Source organism: Ursus americanus, chromosome X, assembly GCF_024610735.1.
Source record: "Ursus americanus isolate L20-20 chromosome X, mUrsAme1.1.p, whole genome shotgun sequence".
NCBI lineage: Eukaryota > Metazoa > Chordata > Mammalia > Carnivora > Ursidae > Ursus > Ursus americanus.
In genome coordinates, this window is record NC_142164.1 from 38,958,592 (window position 1) to 38,977,882 (window position 19,291).

Sequence of the window (19,291 nt, forward strand, 5' to 3'; positions counted from 1 at the left end):
AACAAAAAAAAAAAAGAACTCAGTGAAGACCATCTTTCTACCCTCTTACAATTGGGATGTAAATAACACATGATTAGGCAACTTCGTTAGAGTGACGGATGCATCAGGAATTATCAGAAAAAACATTTGTTGTGTAGGATCATTCGTGACAGAGAATTCCTTTTAACTATATGACGAAACGAATGACTAGAAGCCAGTTGCTGGGTGTGGCAAGAGCTGTATTATACAAAATGGGTCTGTGGCAGACACTGTTGGCGAACACAACCCACCCCCCCTACTTTTTCTCTGTTACCCGCTTTCACCATAGAGGGCAGCAAAGCTAAATATTTCAGCTCCTAGCCTCTCTTGCTGCTAGGGGTGGCTAATGAGATGGAAGTAGATGGAAACAGAAGTCAGACAGGGTTGGGGACACTTTTGGAAAAGTGCCGGGCTTTCCCAAGAGAAGAGATAGCCATCCTGTGCACCAAGCCTCTCCCCCTCTTCCTATCTTAGAAGGAAATATGACATCTGGAGGTCGCAAGGGTCATATGGTGGCCATATGACAATAAGTCAATATGCAAAGGGAGAAGGAGCTTGGGTCTTTTACAACATCACAGAACTGGCTGCTGCACTAGCCCTGAACTGCCTACCTTCAAACTTCTTGCTATTTGAGAAAGAGACAAAAAATACTATTTGTTTTAGCTACTCACAAATACTATTCGTTAAGTTGAGTTAGTTGGATTTCCAGTCACCTGCAGTCGGAAGCATTCTTAACAGGTATGGCTTCTCTGCAGAAGGATTCTACCAGATTATCCCCAATTGTACTGTCATACACAACTGTTCCCCGAGCATGGGGAACACCCGCCTTTACTAACTTCACTCTCACCCTTTACTAACACCCTCCTCAAACTCCAGCTACTACTGCATATACTTTGTGTGTATCTTCATGTTCATGTATTTCCCAAAGGCACCAACAAACCCCGTGCCCAAAGCATAAACTAAAACGGTCAAGTTCCTCTGCATGGTGCCTCTGCTCTCTTGCACTGCTGTGGCTCCCTGCTCAGGCCAAAGCTACTCCCCGGCGTGGAGGGAGAAACGGAGCTTTCCTTTCGGAATCACCACAACGTACTATTCGTTTTTAGTCGGGTGGGTTCACTGTTCCGGCTGCCCGCTTGGTTTATGGCTTTAACAATGAAGATGTAGCGGGTGCCGCTCTGAAGTCCGTGCACTGTGTAGTGGTTCTGCTTAATGTTGGGCACAATCATCCAGCTATCCACTGAATTGTACAGGCCTGTAAGGGAGAGGAAGACAAGGACATTAACCAGCAGGTAATAGAGATAGGATAAGAAGCACACTGAAAATTCATCAACCACCCCCCCCAACTACCACCAAAAAAAAAAAAAAAAAAGAATTTCATTTTGTTTTCTTTTGAGTCCCGGGAGACAGAGTGACATAATATCTTCTGTCTCCTTTCTCCCACGGAGCTAGGCTTACGCCAGGCTCCTTGCCTCTGGCAGTCAGATGTCACCACTAGTGAAAGTTAGATTGCTTCAGTTTTCTGCCCAATAATACAGGAAAGGCCACTCTACAAAAGTCACAGAATCATGACTTTTATGGAGTCTCTGGATCTTTACCCCCAAGGTCCAATCCTCTGACAGCTGAGCCTGGCCTGGTATGGATGGAGTGGCGCTGGGCAGAGCACAGGAACATGGACTCTCAGAACCAACAGGACACCTACACACCCTATTGCCCTCATTTTACAAATGGGAACCTAAGACTGAGAGAAGAAAAGTGACTTGCCCCAGGCCACAGACAGATGGTGATGGTGCTGAGTATAACTCTGGTCTCTCACCCTAGTCCACTGGGCTCTCCACTACGTGACAATTCATGAGGTGGACAACAATGTTGCTGTGTCCCTGCAAGGTAGCGAAGCTTTCAGGGCTCATGGCTCATCTCTCCCACACTCTCCTCACCCTTACTTTCAAAACTACTGGGCTCCAAGGTATCATAGGGAAGCCAAAGACATGGCATAAGAACCAAAGTAAAGATTACCATCTCCTCACTTGACACTACCCATCTTTGCCCCTTCCTTGTTCTAATACTCATTTGAGGTTGGGTGGTCCAGGAACACATTGTTGCCTGGAACCTTCTTCTCTCCCAAGCTCAGAGATCTAGGTTTCTGCTTTCAAAACTCTTTGGACCATAAACACTGACTTAAACAGAGAAAAATGTGCATAATTAAAAACACATATTTGGCTAACTGTGAATAAAAGAGGGGTTGACATTCTGGTTTGTGAATTATCAAGGCATCTCTCTTCTGTTATCAGTTTTTCAATCAGTCTACTGCTTTTTTTTAAAGATTTTATTTATTTATTTGACAGAGAGAGACAGCCAGCAAGAGAGGGAACACAAGCAGGGGGGAGTGGGAGAGGAAGAAGCAGGCTCCCAGCAGAGGAGCCTGATGAGGGGCTCAATCCCAGAATGCTGGGATCACGCCCTGAGCCGAAGGCAGACGCCCAACGACTGAGCCACCCAGGTGCCCCCAGTCTACTGCTTTTTAACCATCATTCTACCAAAGCATGCAAAAGAATGGGCAAGGAAAATGAGCAGTGAATTTAGTCACTTCTATGCAGCACTCATAAAGGATTATTAAAAATAATCACGAGTGTTTTAGAAAAAAATAATAATCATGAGTGTTTTGAAAGAGATCTGATCATGAAGGCTTTATAATGAATTTGGTGGGAAGTTGAAAAAGTCTCAAATAAAACTAGAAAAAGAAGCATAATGGAGGGCAAACAGAGATGTTCTAGAAAGAATAACTGGTGAAGATGCTCAGTCATGCTCATGAAAAGACAAGAAGGATAAGGGCCAGGAATAATGTTGGAGGGTTTGGTTATCCGTGTACCAATTCACAGCAGAAATCATAAACTGCACATTGAATTTTAATACAAAGAGGGAAATAAATGGTCTTCCAGATATGCTTCTAACAATACAAAACAAAAAAATGAACAAACTTCACAATGAAGTACTATGTAGCTATGAAAAAGACTGAGGAAGCTCTCTATTCACGGATATGAAGTGATTGCCAGGGTAAACAGTTAGTTGAAAAATACAAATTGCAGAAGAGCATGGATAGTATGCTATTTTTTTTTTTTGCAAGAAAGAAAGGCAAATAAGAGAACATACATATATTTGAAGTCGGTAGGCAAAGGGATAGGGGCAGGGGCATGGGATTAAAAAGATATGGGAGAGAAGGACACTTCTCTAAATACCTTTTTTCTCATTTTCCCTTTTGGAAACACATTGTTGTCTTACGAATTCAGAAAAGCGCAATTAAATCAATACGAATGGGAAGAGTGGGGACTCAAACTGAAGGCAAACCGAAACCATTGAGCCCAACTGCACTTCAGAAGAAAAACAAGCACACCAAAGGGACGGCGGCAGGAGGAGGACTGAAAACACACCCTGAACTATTGTTTGTTTCGGTAGTGGTATGGCCAAAGCACTTCTGAAACTGTTAGATACATTACAGGATTAAGCAAATGAGCCCATGTGTTGAATTGTTGGGAGCCAGGGTTCTCACTGTGGAAGTCGGAATGTACCAATATGGAATGGGGGAAGGCAAGAAAGAACCTGTGGGGATGGACTGGAATTGGAGGTACTGGTATGAACTCATGATTTCTATAGAAGTGTGTGTGTGCATCCGGACACGCACGTATGTTACGTATGTGTGTCTATTATATGTGTGCACACGTATACATACATGGGTGTATGTATGTATTTCTAGTATCCAGATCTTGTTCTCTAATAACATCCTCCCATTCAAAGGAACCAGGGTTCCTCAGGAAAATGGCTGATTTCAAGGCTGGGGGAGGATAAAGTCAATATGAGCCTAGAATCTTTTGTTCTGCTAGAAAGTAAAGAAGTGCTCAAGAAAATGATGGGAGAAGTAAAGGACCCAGGAGTCAGCTTAAACGGCCCTTACTGGCTAAATCTGGACAACCTGAGCATCAAAATAAGCAAGGGTGGTGAAGAATTATAAACCACTGAAGAAAGAGAATTCGTGAGTCCATACTGAGATGTAAATAAATAAGCAGAGGGTGGGGTTTTTGCTTACAGCTGAATGCAGAATGCCAACTGGTAAATGGGCAAGGGAATGCTCATTTGGAAAATCATCATTTTGCAATCATCAGGGTAAAGACTGGACCAGGCAAGAATTTTTGACTGATGCTAAAACAGGAGTGTGGGTGGGATGGGTTTGATGAGGAAGCAGGACCTTTTCATTGTCTCAAAGTGTCACCACATGGATTGCTTATTCGTTGCAAAAAGAAAAATAGTAACTACGTAGTGAAGAAATCCGGCAACGCCTTTGAGCAGCTGAACAAAATTAGCATCACCAACGAAGGGCAAGTGGACATCATATGCCTCCAGATGTGATATCCTAAGGAGAACGCAACATCTCCGATGCAGTATTCCAGCCATGCATGCACAGTCTGAATGTAAATCGTGAGGAAACATCAAAGGAACCCAAAATAAAGGACATTTTTAAAAAGACGACAAAGTTGTTAAAGACAAAGAAAGACTGAGGAAGTGTTCCAGAGTAAAGGGGGCTAGGAATAATGACAAATAAATGCAATACCCAATCCTCGACTCTAAAGGGCAATATCAGGTCCTCTATGTTATAAAGGGTGTTATTGGGTCAACTGTCAAAATCGGGAGTATGAATGGTGGGATCAGAAGAAGTATTGTATCAAATCTCTTCAAGTTGATAACCACACTGTGGTTATATAAAAGTTTCCTTATTCTTAGAAAACCTACACTGAAGAATTTAGTGGTCAAGGTCATGATGTATGCAATTTACTCTCAAATGGTTCAGAAAGAGAGAGAGAGATGGGGAATGCTAGCAAATGAGAAAGGAAAGGGGACAAAATATTAACAATAAATGAATCTGGGTAAAGAGTATACAGGCATTCCTTGTGCTACTCTTACAAATTTTCTGTAATTTTGAAACCATTTCTAAATTTTGAAAAGGTAAATATAGGATTCTCTGGGTATCACTGAGACTTGGCGAGATGGGGTTGATGAGTGAATTCCGGTAATGGAAGCATACACTTTGTTCAAACGGGAAAGACCATAATATGGAAATCCATGAACCCGAGCGTAAACGTGTGGTGGAGAACATTTGCATGGAAATGAAAAGGAGAGGAAATAGAAGTTTTATCTTTGTGGCAGTGTGTTACAGGCTGCCTGGCCAGACAGAAGGTTTAGCCAGTGCTTTCATAATGCAAAACACAAAATTGAAATAGAGGAAAGATAGACAGTAATGGGGAAGACAATCAGCCAAACATCTGTTTGAATTCAGCTAACAGCATCATCGGAAACATTATTGGCTTGTGACCATTCCAAATCTTAGATGAGGTGGGGAGATAGTTACAGATGAAGGGAGAAAGCTAAAAAAAAAAAGAGAGAGAGAGAGAGAGAGAATGAGAGAGAGACAAAGAAAAAGAAAAAAAGCAAAAGAAGAACAAGGGGAACTACTTTTCCAGACAAAATTCTAGCCGACAAGGAAGAAATTTCTGGTTAAAGAAAATGTGGAGTTTGATAATTTTAAGATTCCTCATATAAATGGTATCACATAGTATTTGTCCTTCCGTGTCTGGCTTATTTCACTTAGCATAATGCACTCCAGGTTCATCCACATTGTCACAAATGGCAGAATTTATATTTTATTGTATGGACATACCACATTTTCTTTATCCATTGATCTGTTGATGGACAACTTTTTGAATGCCAATTATATCCCAATAAAGTGGTTTAAGAAGAGAAAATGTGGAAAAACCTCAAAGGAAAGTAGCTCTCAGAGCCAAGGTTCAATCAACAATGGCAGAACAGTGGTAGGCCAGACCGACAGATAAGACTAGGACATTGAATCTTCATGAATATGTATTCCTAGTAAAATAGTTTCATCTCTTTTTTTAAGATTTTATTTATTTATTTATTTATTTATTTATTTATTTATTTATTTGGAGTCTGACAAGCAGACTCCCCACTGAGCACAGAGCCCAACACGGGGCTCTCTCCCAGGACCCTGAGATTATGACCTGAGCCACAATCAAGAGTCAGAGGCTCAACCTACTGAGCACCCAAGAGCACCTAAAATAGTTTCATCTTATCTGCCCATTGCCAGACAGACTTTTGCTCAGGGCTCTGCCTTTGTCCCTGTCCTATTCCACTTGACTGGAAGAAGACACAGAAGGCAGGCTGGGAAGGCAGAAACTGGCTTTCAAAGGATTTTGGCAGGCTGGAATGTGAATTCAAAGCTAACCAGACAAAATGTAATACGGATGAATTCAAGGTGTTCCATTTCAGTTTAGACAATCAAGGATTCGAAAGACCGAGGGATTTCAACTGACTACATGCTCAGTAGTCAACACTCAGTAGTCAATGTGACTACTGGAATGAAAAGGTTAGGGGCTGGGGGACATCACCTAACGTACAAGAGAAATAATCCAGCTGTCTTCTGTGGTGGTCAGACCACTTTTCGAGTACTGTGTTTGCTTTTTTGACAGTACATTTTTTAAAAAGATTTTATTTATTTATTTTAGAAAGAGAGAGAGCACAAGCAGGAGAGGCAGACGGAGAGAGAATCTCAAGCAGACTCCATGATGAGCGTGGAGCCCAATGCAGGACTCGATCCCAGGGCCCTGAGATCACAACCTGAGCCAAAACCAAGAGTTAGGGGCTTAACCAATTGCACCACCCAGGCGCCCCTTGACAGGGCATTTTATAAACCACCTTGTCACACAGGAGTATGTTCCTAAAAAGAATACCATGACGGTAAAGGTCCTGAGACCATGTCACAAGAGGAGCAATTCAAAGAACTGAGGATGTTTAGCCTGGAAAAGAGAAAATTTAGAAGGGACGTACATGAGAGCTACCTAAAGTTATCTGAAGAACTGTCATGGGAGAGATGGGTCAGGTTTATTAGTAAGGCAAAAAGGGCAGGGCTAGGACTGGGTTTAATTCAAGAAACATTAAGCTTAAAGCCTGACAGGCTTGGGTTCAAACCTTGACTCCATCAGTTTGCAGCTCTGCGACCTTAGGCAACTCATTTCACTTGAACCTCAGCTTCTTCATCAATAAAATAGAATTAGTATCATCTATTTCATAAGGCTAAGGAAGAACTCAGGGGGACTCAGTGAGATGATGTATGTGGGAGCATTTATAAATGGCAAAGCAGAATGCACATATCAATTCTTATTGTCATTGTTATTTACTAGGAAGAAGAGTTAGGCCTTCCATAAGGACCCACTAACAATTATTTATAGCTGCATAACAACTGAATTAGTTATTTTGTTAGAAGTGAGCTGCCCATCACTGCAACTGGAAATGTTCCAGTAGAGACAGGACAATCATCCACTGGGCGTCTGGTGGAAGGGAAGATGATTAGCCTAAAGGACTTCTAAGGTTCCCTCCAATTCTAAGGCGCTACGATCCTATTGCCATTAAGAATTATCCCTTAAGTTCTTCTTTATGAAGGACTATATATCTTTGAAAATGAAGAGGACAGCCCTTAGATCTTTGTCGCTTGGACTTATGTCTCAGCTCCCAGGAGACCACTGCTCTACCCCTCTCAGGAAGGAGAAGCTCAGTTGCTGGCTAAGACTTGCCAGAGCAGGAGAGAGGGAGAGACAAGGGCAGGAAAGCATGGCAGGGAGGCCTTAGATTTTGTGACTCCAAAATCTGAAAAAAACACCTAGGAGCCCAGCTACCCAGGCCAAGTGGCTTAGTTGGAGCTGCACGAGGCAAGTGTTTTTCGAGTGTGACCCCCAATGTCCTCTCACCTCCCCAGCCCACCATGTGGCCCGGCATTGGCACCAAACAGGAAAAGGAAGCCTATTGGGAGGGTTTCGCTGGCAAAACTCCTCTCGTGTGGGCCTGCGAAGTCAGACACAGAAGCACAAGCACAAAGGTAAAAGAAAATACTAATTTGAAGTTCTGCAGACGAGGGTGGGAACCCAGGGTGCACCTTAGGGTGGGAATCCCTTCCAGTCTTGAATCCAGTTTTAATTCTGCTTTCCAGCTCTCCCTGGCACAGGGAGGGGAATTCGCAGCCAGGTCCCTCTTATCTGGCCATCGATGAGTCATGTTTCTATTCTGCCTTGTCTTGCTCTCCAATTCATCAGAAGGTGAAGCCATAACATGTGAGCTCAGTGACTGCTTTTTGAACAGCTTTCATTTTGTGGCCCACTGACACGTTTTTGTATTTGGTGTAATTCTTGGAGGAGAGGGAGAAGGAGTACAGTGACAGAGGCAGAAGGCTTATCACGATCGATCGTCGCTGATACAAATAGGTCCGGGGAAGGAAGTAGTCATCCTGGAACATGATGTATTTTATCATGATAATGAAGTGGAAGAAGAGCCGAGGAGAGAGATGGTCACAGACACAGAATCAGCGATGGCGGTGGCGTAGCTACCCAGGGATGAATTCTGAGCTGGGTTCTGACTCACGATGAGTAGAGTGACATGGATTGACCGAAGAAAGGCTACGGGTTACACAAACACATGGGAGTGGCCCCAGTGACTGCCCCAGCAAGGAAATACACAACTTGCTTGTCCACCCAGCAATGCAATCTTTGCATTGGGGGAGCTTGTGCTGTCTACGCAACACTATACTCAACAACCTAACATGTCTTACAAACACTTGCCTCGTGGCGCCCCGGCCAATCTTGAGCAGCTTACTGCTTCCTTACATTTCCTTATCTCTGGCCACAGGCCCCAACTACACCATGACTTACTGATGAAGTTAGCCTGGCCAGTGAATATGGTGTACTGAAGCTCATAGGAGCTGATGCTGAACTCATCATCCGAGATCCAGTGGACTGTAATGGTGTCATGGGAGGCAGTACAGAGTTCCTCTCGGATAGATGGTGGGTTTGGGGCTGTAAAGGAAAGGTGGAAAAGAAGGTGAGGAAGGCACACTCTCTGTTCCCAAATTTTAACAATCGTTAACTCTTGCTGCCCAACTCAACATCCTGTGGAGGGGAGGTTCTCTTCATCAATAAGAAGCGTTCAATGGAAGCCAAGGGCTGAGACCTCACGTGGTCACGTGGTTTTCTTATTGCATGACCTCCGACCTGTTTCTTTTTATTTTAAAATAAGTTTTACCATATGTTTTGGGCAGTATGGCCAAGCGCAAATTAATATGAGTTCCGTCGTCTGTGAAATAAGGGATGGTAACTACCTCACACATTTGCGGTGGATATTCATAATATAAAATTAAATCACAGTGCCTGGCACAAAGTAGTTGTTCGATAAATGACTGTTATTTTAATATGTTAACAAAAATAATGACCAATGCAAAGTTATTGTATGTGTACATTTTTCTCATGAAATAGCCAATCAATAAGCCTGAAGGGAGCCAGCATTTTTCATAGGCTGGTCGTAAACCTCATTTCCTACAATTGTCTGCAAGCCAGGTATTTTTCCCATTTTTCATCCTAATCTGCCAGTTCCTCAAATTTCCTTAAAATCATTTGAATGGTACCCATATCTATGTGGGACTTGCTTTAATATTCCATAACTGCCATCTGAGCTCTAACCCCCTCAACAACAAGCAACAATATATTACTGATAAGCTCATAAGGAGAAATCCACCAGCAACGTCTTGTTTTTTCTTGATCTTTAAGTATGATGGTATACTCGTCTGCCCCCAGAAATCTTTGACACATCATCTTTCTTTTCTGTTACATGAGCTAAAGGATATTCTATCTAAAAAGATAGCTGTATTGTCTTAAAGGTTATAAAAGCATTTTCATTGCAAATATCGTCCTTTTCTGATTACCTTAAAGTAAGAGAACACCAAAAGATAAGCATTAAAACGGGAAGGAAACCACAGTATTTTCACACCTGTTAAATAATCTAGCCCCTCCAGCAGTTTCTTTTCTCTGGAAAAATCTAAAGCAAAGTTCTCAAAGGCATCATTAAAATTGATGTCTGGAATCAGAACTTGAGAAGATGCTGTTGCCATAGCGACCCTGGAAAAGAGAAAAAGTACATCAATATACATCAAAATCGGTTTGCAACCTTTATCCAATGTTTGATTTCTGGTTCAACAAGGCGAAAACAAATGACTCATAGGGCTTGATTCATTAAGTGAAAAATATCATATCTCTGCTTTTCCAATGGAAACCATTTAAAATTTAATCATCAGGAACCAATTAAGGGTTATACCATATTTATTCACATATGTTCACCCCTCAAACACACTCCCCCATCCTGTCTTAATTTTGAGAAGTAAATACAGGATTTTTTCCCCTCTGCATCATTTTCCATCTGGCAGGCAGCATCAAAACTAGACCTCTGAAGGCTTGGTAAGAGCAGTTTGAGAGACTTTTTTTCTCCCCCTCTATTTTTTTTATGCTAATCAACAAGCCAGCATGCTGGGGCTGAATTCAAGCCTTCACCTGAATACTGTGCTTTATTCGCTCTTTTATAACATTTGCATTTAATTTTATGATTATTTAATATGACTATATAATGCTATGTGAGTTTTATCTCCCCAGCTAGTTCTAAGCATCTCAAGAGTAGGGTTTATATTTTGTACCTCTCATATCTTCCACGGTCCGTAACACGGTGTTGGCCGCATGGTGAATAAACAATTGTTGAACGAATAATGGAATGACTAACAACAACACAGCTGCTAACATTTGTTGAGCATTTAGTAGGTAGAAGAGACCATGCATGCACTTTACATACATTGTTTAATCCACCTCTTGCCATAATCCTGTGTAGTAAATGTTATTTCCATTTTGTAAATGACAATGAGATGTAATGTAAATGAGAAATGACAAATAGAAAGCTTAAGTAACTTGCCTAAGGTCAAACGACCAGTAAGGATCAGGAAAAGAAAGAAATATAACTGAATCCATGTTCACTGGATTCTAAGCTCTATACCCTGAACCAATTTAGGCATCTCTTTAAAAAAAAAAAAAATTAAGGTACATTTTTCTGTGCTTCAGCAATTCTTAACCATGATTACACATCAGAATTTTCTTGAATTCATGATTACACATCAGAGTGTTGACTAAAGCATACATGTTCAGGCCCTGTGACAGACCTTCTAAATCAGAGCCAGTGAAGATCCTTGAACATGCAAATGACAGAATGGAAAGAAACATTAATTTGGCAACAATACGAAGGTAGAATGAAGGGAAGAGGCACTGAACGCAAGAAGAACAGAGAGGAAACTTCTCTGGTGAACTAGTTGTAAGGGGTTGAGGAGTTAAACAAAGATATATCCTCATGCATGTACACCCTGTTACACTTCTACCAACAAGAGCTCTTGGCTATTTGTGAAAATAGAGATGTTTTAGGAATAAACTGGAGGCCAGGATAAACAAATGAAAGACTAACTCAGTATAATCTTCAGGTCTCACGTTAAATGGCCACTCTTCCAGGATTTGATGAGTTAAGAAGACAGCAACCCCTTTAGGTCAAGAGTTAAGGCAGAAAATTGGCTCATGAAATTTCTACTTGGCCTCCCCAATCTTCCTTCTTCCATTCATCCATCTGTGCATCCATCCATCCATCCATCCATCCAACCATCTATCCATCCAATACTCACTGAGCACAACTAATGTGCCAGGCACTGTGCTAGGCACACTGGAGACACACAGTTGTGGTCCTCACTCTCACAAAGTTCGCAGTTGATAGAGGAGAACGATATTAGATAGGCACCAGAAGTGCTGCTACAAAGGGACTATGACATAACAAGACCCACCTGGCAGGGACTGGGGCACTAAGGGAAATCTCCCCAGAGGAAATTCATTTTACACAATAACCTACACTATGAGTAGGAGTTAGGTAAGCAGAGACTGTGTGGATGCGTGTGTTCTCTCTTGCCTGAAGGCTGAAGAATTAGCAAAGGCATGCTGGGCCTTGTAGGCCATGTTGCAAGCTTTGCACTTTATCTGAAGAACAATATGGGCCACCGAAACACTTTGTGCAGAGGAGTGATGCACAAATTCATGTTTTAGGAAGAGTACTCTGGCTGCAGGGATGGGCTGGAAGGGGTCAAAATTGAGGGCAGAAGAGATTTTAAGGTGTCTAGGAATGAGCAAAAAGGAGAGTAGTGACAGTAGCACAGACAACTAAAACAGAAAGTTAATTCACACAACATGAAAACAAATAGGCAACAAATATACTTAAAAGCCCAGGGCGCCTAGGTGGCTCAGTTGGTTAAGCATCTGCCTTTGGCTCAGGTCATGATCTTGGGGTCCTGGGATCAGGCTCCCTGCTCAGCAGGGAGTCTGCTTCTCTCTCTTTCTCTCCTTCTCCCTCTGCCTCTCCCCTGGCTTGTGCTCTCTCTCTCTCACTCGTTCACTCTCTCTCTCTCAAATAAATAAATAAAATATTTTAAAAATATATTTAAAAGCCCAACTACATGAAGAATCAAATAAATGTAAATTAAAATGAGACAGCATTTAAGATTATAAATAATGACAATTATAGGAGCTTTTTATGCCTGTACGAGATAATGCCTGCATATTTTATTAGGACTGAAATTGATAACAAATTTTGGAGATCACTTTGGCATTAAATACCAACATCGTTTAAAATGCAAATATTCTTTGATACCCCAGTTCTACTTCATAAATTTTTTACTAAGGAAATAACTGAGGTGAAAGCAAAGATACAACCATAAGGGCACTCACCATACCCTATGCAACCTAATTGTCTAAGCATGGGAACTGAGCTAAGCAATGTGTTATACACCAAAAGATGAAATACTACGAGGCCACTGGAAATCAGGTTATCCAATAATATCCAATGACAGGGACAAGTGCATGATATATTGTTAAGTTTCAAACATAGGGTATAATGAAGTATATACAGTATGACCTTCTGTTTGTGAAATATATATTAAATCTAAAGGCACCTGGGTAGCTCAATCAGTTAAGCATCTGACTCTTGGTTTTGGCTCAGGTCATGATCTCACGGTTGTGGGATTGAGCCCCGCATCAGGCTCCATGCTCAGTGTGGAGTCTGCTTCAGATCCTTTCTCCCTTCCCCTCTGCCCCTCCCCAGTTGTGCACTCTCTCTCAAATAAATAAAAATCTTAAAAAAAAATAAAAATCTAAATATTGGGATACTATACTCCCAAATGTTAACAGTGGCTGGAAGGTTAAGGATGAGTAAAAATGGCATTGGGGTAAGTGTGTGTGTGTTTCTATGTTTAATATGTTTAAGCAAAACAACATTAGTTATCTCTCAAGGACGATATAAGCGTCATTTGCAAGGGGGAAGGAACACTCTCCCAGCTGAAATTTCATTTTAACTGAAGTCTTGGTCCATAATAGATTATTACAATTATTATTGGTGGGGAAGAATTTCAGACCCTGTGAGAAACCACTGATGAAGATATTTAGGTTGGGCAGATGATTCTCGAGAAAGAAGAGACTAGCCTAAAACAGAATCATAAAAAACAACAGCATTGAAGGAATAGGTCAAAGGCGATTTGCTCCCCAAAGCAAAAGAAACTAGGCAGGTAGGGAGAAAAGCAGGACTGTTCATGGAAGCTAAGGGCAGAGAATTTCGAGTACGACTCGAATCGTCAGTAGGCACAAATGCTACTGAGTGGCTAAGTAAGATGATAACAGGAAGATAAAACAAAGGACTGTCTATGAGATTTGGCGACAAGGTATCCATCTGGCGACCTTGGAAAGAACACTTGGAATAGTGCGGTAGTGGCAGAAGACATTTCAGAGAGTTGAAGAGTGAGCGAGGATAATTAAATACAGTGGTTTAAATTTATGTTTTATCTCTGCTCTCATGAAATACCACTGAAATGACAGTCAAAGAATAAAATGTCATAAACCCACAAAGACAAAGAGAATGGAAAAAGACATGCCAGCAAGTAAGAGATTGTCAACAAATGTTTGGAAGCTAGAAAGGGATGGATGAGCAGTAACCAACAACAGACCAGAGAAAGCTGGGTCAGGAAGCCAACATCAAGCTGATTTTGTGCTGCCGAGAGTTGAAAGTTTGTATGAAGAACAGCTAGATTCCAGATCCACTCGACCAGAGACGACTCCTCCCTCGTCCTGGCAGGAGATGTGAGGTTCACTTTCCGCAGAGCTTTGACGCTGTACCAAAAGCGGTCTTAAAACCCTCAGCCACCTTTCCTTGCTTGGCTCCAGAATGGTGGCAGCCAGGCTTATACCCCACCTCCCCCGCCAGAAGCAGGAGAGAGGTGAATTCCTTCCAGGGGAAACTGACTGACGAGAAAACACCTACAGAACTGACACTTGGGTCCCCTCAATAAAAATCCGGCATTTCACCTTATTATCCTATAGTGACATTCACCACGCAGGAAACTGTCCCCGTCCCCTCAGATCTTCCAGTCACCTTCTAGTGCTTAAATTCAAACAGGCAGCCAAAAGCTTACCAGACATTTAGGGAAAGACAGAAACTAAAACAAACAGAGAAAAGGAACTTGGAGGAGACCAAAACAATAAAGAGTTTAGAAGAAGCTTTTTAAATGATCGTCCATATCTTCAAGAAGAGAAACAGAGTTTGCATCCACAAAGCAAGGACAGAATGCTTTAAAAAAATAGAAGCAAAGATCAAGAAAGAGCTCTTATAAATAAAAATAAGAATGCTGAAATTAAAATTTTAATAGACAGACTGATGAAAAATTAAGGAAACATCTCAGATGATAGAACAAGAAGACAGTATCATGAAAACTAGGAAATGAAAGATTTTAAACATCAGAGATAATCTAGAATGTCCAACCTCTGACTAATTAGAGTCCCAGAAAGAGAGAAGAGAGAAAATAAATGAGAGGAAATTATTAGTGAATAATATAAGAGAACGTCCCAGAATGAAAAGTCACTAGGCTCCAGATTGGAAAGACCTACTTAATGCCCAACAAAAATGAATGATAAAAGACCCACACCAAGTCATATCTCGGAGGATTTCAGAAAAACTGGATTAAAGATAAGACCTTAAAAGCTTCAAATTTTAAAATATAGGTTACATTTAAAAGATCAGGAATCAAAATAGCAGTGGGTTTCTCAGCCTAACACTGGAATTTAGGAGACAATAGAGCCATGCCTTCAAAATTATAAGGGAAATTTATTTCCAACTTATCAAATGTGAAAATAAACTTCAAATTTTTTTTAAACAAAAGGTTCTCAAAAATTTACTTCCCATGTACTCTTTCTTAGAAGACTATGGGAAAAAATTGTTCCAGCAAAATTAAGAGAGTAAAATGGTACATGAAGGGGAAATCAGGCAGAGCCTGAGGAAGCCTCTAATTGAGAACACTGAGAGTCTGGGAGACTAAGTTGGCCAGAGTTCACAGGGCGGAGTACCAGAGAAGAGACGGCTGCACAGACAGATTTCTGGAGACCTTCGGAAGGTTCCCCTCCAAGTATTCAACAAAATACCGATCAACACATGCATGTGAGGAAACTGCCCAAGGCCAAAGAAAGAGCCCCCTAAAGAGATGAGAGGGAGGGGCACCTGGGTGGCTCAGCTGGTTAAGCATCTGCCTTCAGCTCACATTATGATCCTGGGGTCCTGGGATCGAGCCCTGCATCGGGCTCCCTGTTCAGCAGGGAGTCTGCTTCTCCCTCTCCCTCTGCCCCCACCCCGTGCTCTCGCTCTCTCTCAAATGAATAAATTTTTTTTAAAAACTTTTTTTAAAGGATGAGAGGGAACAATCCCTGGTGCTCCCAAAGGGCCAGGAATAGCGTCTATTCCCAAGAGCCAGACTGGAAAATCTCATGATGCATGGAGCACTCAGGAGAGTACTCAGAAACGTCTTGCCTCACTAGTGTGGAACAATGTGCCTTAAACTAAACACTGCTCTGATTCCACCCAACAAACCTTAAAAACAAGACCCAAAAGGATCAAGCTATTTTCAAGTAACTTAACTGTGTCCTAGAACAAACCTTAAGAATATTTATAGAAATACAAAAATATGCAGCACCCAATAAGTTAAATTTCATTATGTCTGACATCCAAAAAAAAAAAAAAGATCAGATATGCAAAGAAGGAAGAAAATACGACCCATAATGAGGAGAAAAAGCAATCAATTGAAACTGACCCAGAACTGACACGGATGTTAGAATTAGACATTATGTCAGTTATGATAACTGCATTCCATGCTCTGTCCACATTTTGATTTTAAGTTTCTTTTAAAAAGAAAAAGTTGACATACAATGTTACATTAGTTTGAGGTATACAACACAGTGATCCGACAAGTCTATATGTTATGCTGTGCTCACCAGGCCCAGGTCATGATCCTGGGGTTCTGCGATCGATCCCCGAGTCCGGCTGCCTGCTCGGCCGGGAGCCTGCTTCTCCCTCTCCTCCCTGTTCATGCTCTCTCTTGTGATCTCTGTCTCTCTCACTCTCAAATAAATAAATAAATAAATAAATAAATAAATAAATAAGTCTTTAAAAAAAAAAAGAATACTTGGGGGGACGCCTGGGTCGCTCTGTCGGTTAAGCATCCAACTCTTGGTTTCGACTCAGGTCAGGATCTCAGGGTAGTGAGATTAAGCCCCGCATCAAGCTCCACACTCAGTGAGGAGTCAGCTTGAGATTCTCTCCCTCCCTCTGCCCCTCCCCCTGCTTGCTCTTTCTCTCTCTAATAAAGGAATAAAATCTTTTACAAAATATTTGAGGAAATGATGGCTGAAAAATCTCCAGGTTTGCAGAAGTCAATTGTTAATGTCTAAAATTGGGGGGAAAACAGCAATATAAGATGTTATTTAGAAATGTAAAGGTCATGCCAAAAGAAATACCTAACAGAGTTGAAACTGCTTGGTTTTGTTGGAAAAGTATAAACTATGGCATTAGACTCCCTAGGTTTGAATCCTGCCTCTGTCCCTTGCTAGTTGGGTGATCTTAGGCAAGTCACACAACCTCTCTGAGCCTCATTCTTTCACTTGTAAAATGGGGTTAATGATAGTATCTATCTCATGAGGTTTGTGAGGATTAAATGAGTTAATACTTACAAGGGCTTAAAATAATGCTCAACACAGAGTAAATGCTCGATATTATTCTTATTGGAGAACAGAAATCAGCAGTGAGGAGAAGATTGCTATTTCTTGCAATATGACTACTAGTAATATTTGACTTTTTAACTATGCACAAGTATTACTTTAATATAAATGACTTTTAATGTTGAAGAAGAGTAAGTCAGAGGTGAGGAAATGGCACTGTCTTTGTAGAAGTCTGCTATGCGGGAAGGAGAGGGAGAGGGCAATAGCTAGAGGGGGTATGAGGGAGAAGAAAGTTGTGGGTATTATATTTTTTAGATAGGAGAGACATAAGTGGGTTTAAAAGTGGATGTGAAGTTAACTAGAGAAAGGGAGACACTGAAGCTATGGGGGGAAAGGAGGCATGTGGCCAAAGCACAAATGAAGGGACATCTCTTCTATTATAATCAGAAGGGAGGGGTGCCTGGGTGGCTCAGTCGGGTAAGCATTGGACTCTTGATCTCAACTCAGGTCTTGATCTCAGGCTTGTGAGTTCAGGCCTACCTTGGGCTCCACACTGGGCACGGAGCCTACTTAAAAGAAAAGGAGGGGGGAGGCAGAAGTCATGGATGTAGACATGCCCAGCAGTTTGGTTAGAGAAGCTGAGAACTTTGTCCTTTCATACATACCACTCTCTCTCTAAAACAGGGCATGAAATCATTTGCTGAGCATGAGCAGGAAGGTGACAGGGTTGGAATTTTTGAGTTAAACACAGAAAATCTGAAATAGCCATTAGGGAGACAAAGCAAACAGAAAGCTGACCAAAGCGACACAGAGGATTTCGGGGCCCCGGTGAGATTAGGAGCCATAAACGTGTAGTGTGGTAGTACCAACGTCTTTGGTTACGTGGTTTTCTCCAGCAGATACAGACATGGAAAAGGTGGAAAGAGAGGCCCCTGGGTGGCTCAGTCGGTGAAGCGGCTGCCTTCAGCTCAGGTCATGATCCCAGGGTACTGGGATCGAGTCCCACATCGGGCTCCCTGCTCAGCAGGAACTCTGCTTCACCCTCTCCTCCCTGCTCGTGCTCTCTCTCACTATCTTTGTCTCTCTCAAATAAATAAATAAAATCTTTAAAAAAAAAAAGAAAAGGTGGGAAGAGCTGGGCTGATTCAGGGTTGGGTGGTTCAATCAGGTTGGTGTGATAAAAAGACAGTGGGGGCCAGGGAAGTGGGTATATTGCAACGACAGTGAGCAGCTGAAGTGAGAAAGCACAGACCCACAACAGGCCAAAGAAAGAAGTGAAGACAGTAGACAGCTGGTTAAGTAGGGGTCGGGTCTTAGGGGTCCCGATGAAGCTGAAGAACAGATGCTTTGGAGGAAATACAATCAACTGTAAGTACGGAGGTTGTAGCTAGAACGTGGGGTGTTTGAATTTATGATTTAAGCGTAATTCTGAGGGATGGTGAGGTTCAGCTTAGGAGCCACAGAAGTGGGTGGATGTGGAGCAGAGGTCAGGGTCACGGGAGGAGGGCATGGCCAAGAGCCAGGAGAATGGATGGCTAGCGTATTAGATGAGGTCAGCCATGTGGAGGCTGCCGGTGTCACCCGGAATGATGGCAGAAGCAACAGGAAGGAATACTGTGAACGCAGAGCCAAAGCCTTCAGTAAATGAGAGCAAGATAGAAGGAGGTCAGATTTGCCTAATGAGTCACTGTAGCTCCTTGAAGCCTCAGTGACTCTACCGAGCAATGTTCCACTTTAGACTTCAGATTCTTTGCACATGGTGTGTAGATGGCCTTCGAAGGATCCATGAGTCCTCTGGAATCGTATGCAAAATTCTACCTGTATACATCTAATATGCATTCTCCTCCCCCCCTAGAAAGAGGGCTCAGGACTTTCATCACATTTTCAAAGGGGTGACTGATTAAATAAAAGCCTAAGAATTACTGCTCTATCCATCATGTGAGAGATAACTAAATGAAAGCAATAAAAACTGCACAAAGACTTAGGGAGGGCACACACCTAGCTCTGTGGCCAAAGATCTTTCTGCCCCTAACACCAACATAGAAAGCTCCAGCACATTGGGACTCCTGGGTGGCTCAGTCAGTTGGGCGTCTGCCTTCGGCTTGGGTCATGATCCCTGGGTCCCGGGATCGAGTCCTGCATCTGGCTCCTTTCTCCCTCTGCCCCTCTCCCTGCTTGTGCTCTCTCTCTCTTTCCCCCTCTCTCTCTGACAAATAAATAGATAAAATCTTTAAAAAAAAAAAAAAGGAAAGAAAAAGGAAAAGAAAACTCCAGCACTGAGTGGGTAGCGGAGA

The 19,291-nt window shown here is 42.1% G+C and overlaps 1 protein-coding gene across 4 annotated transcripts in view; it reads right to left on the bottom strand.

The window, feature by feature from the left end:
- Positions 1–19,291, bottom strand: part of MID2 (midline 2) — a 92,146-nt gene that overhangs the window by 4,873 nt on the left and 67,982 nt on the right. For 3 of the 4 annotated variants that reach the window (XM_087860057.1, XM_087860058.1, XM_087860056.1), the window contains exons 6-8: positions 9,889–10,016; positions 8,688–8,921; positions 1,109–1,270 (exon numbers count right to left, since the gene is read on the bottom strand). In XM_087860057.1, coding sequence (XP_087716183.1) covers positions 1,109–1,270; positions 8,688–8,921; positions 9,889–10,016 — 524 coding nt within the window. The remainder of the gene's footprint in view (positions 1–1,108; positions 1,271–8,687; positions 8,922–9,888; positions 10,017–19,291) is intronic. The other variant, XM_087860059.1, reaches the window with a different exon arrangement.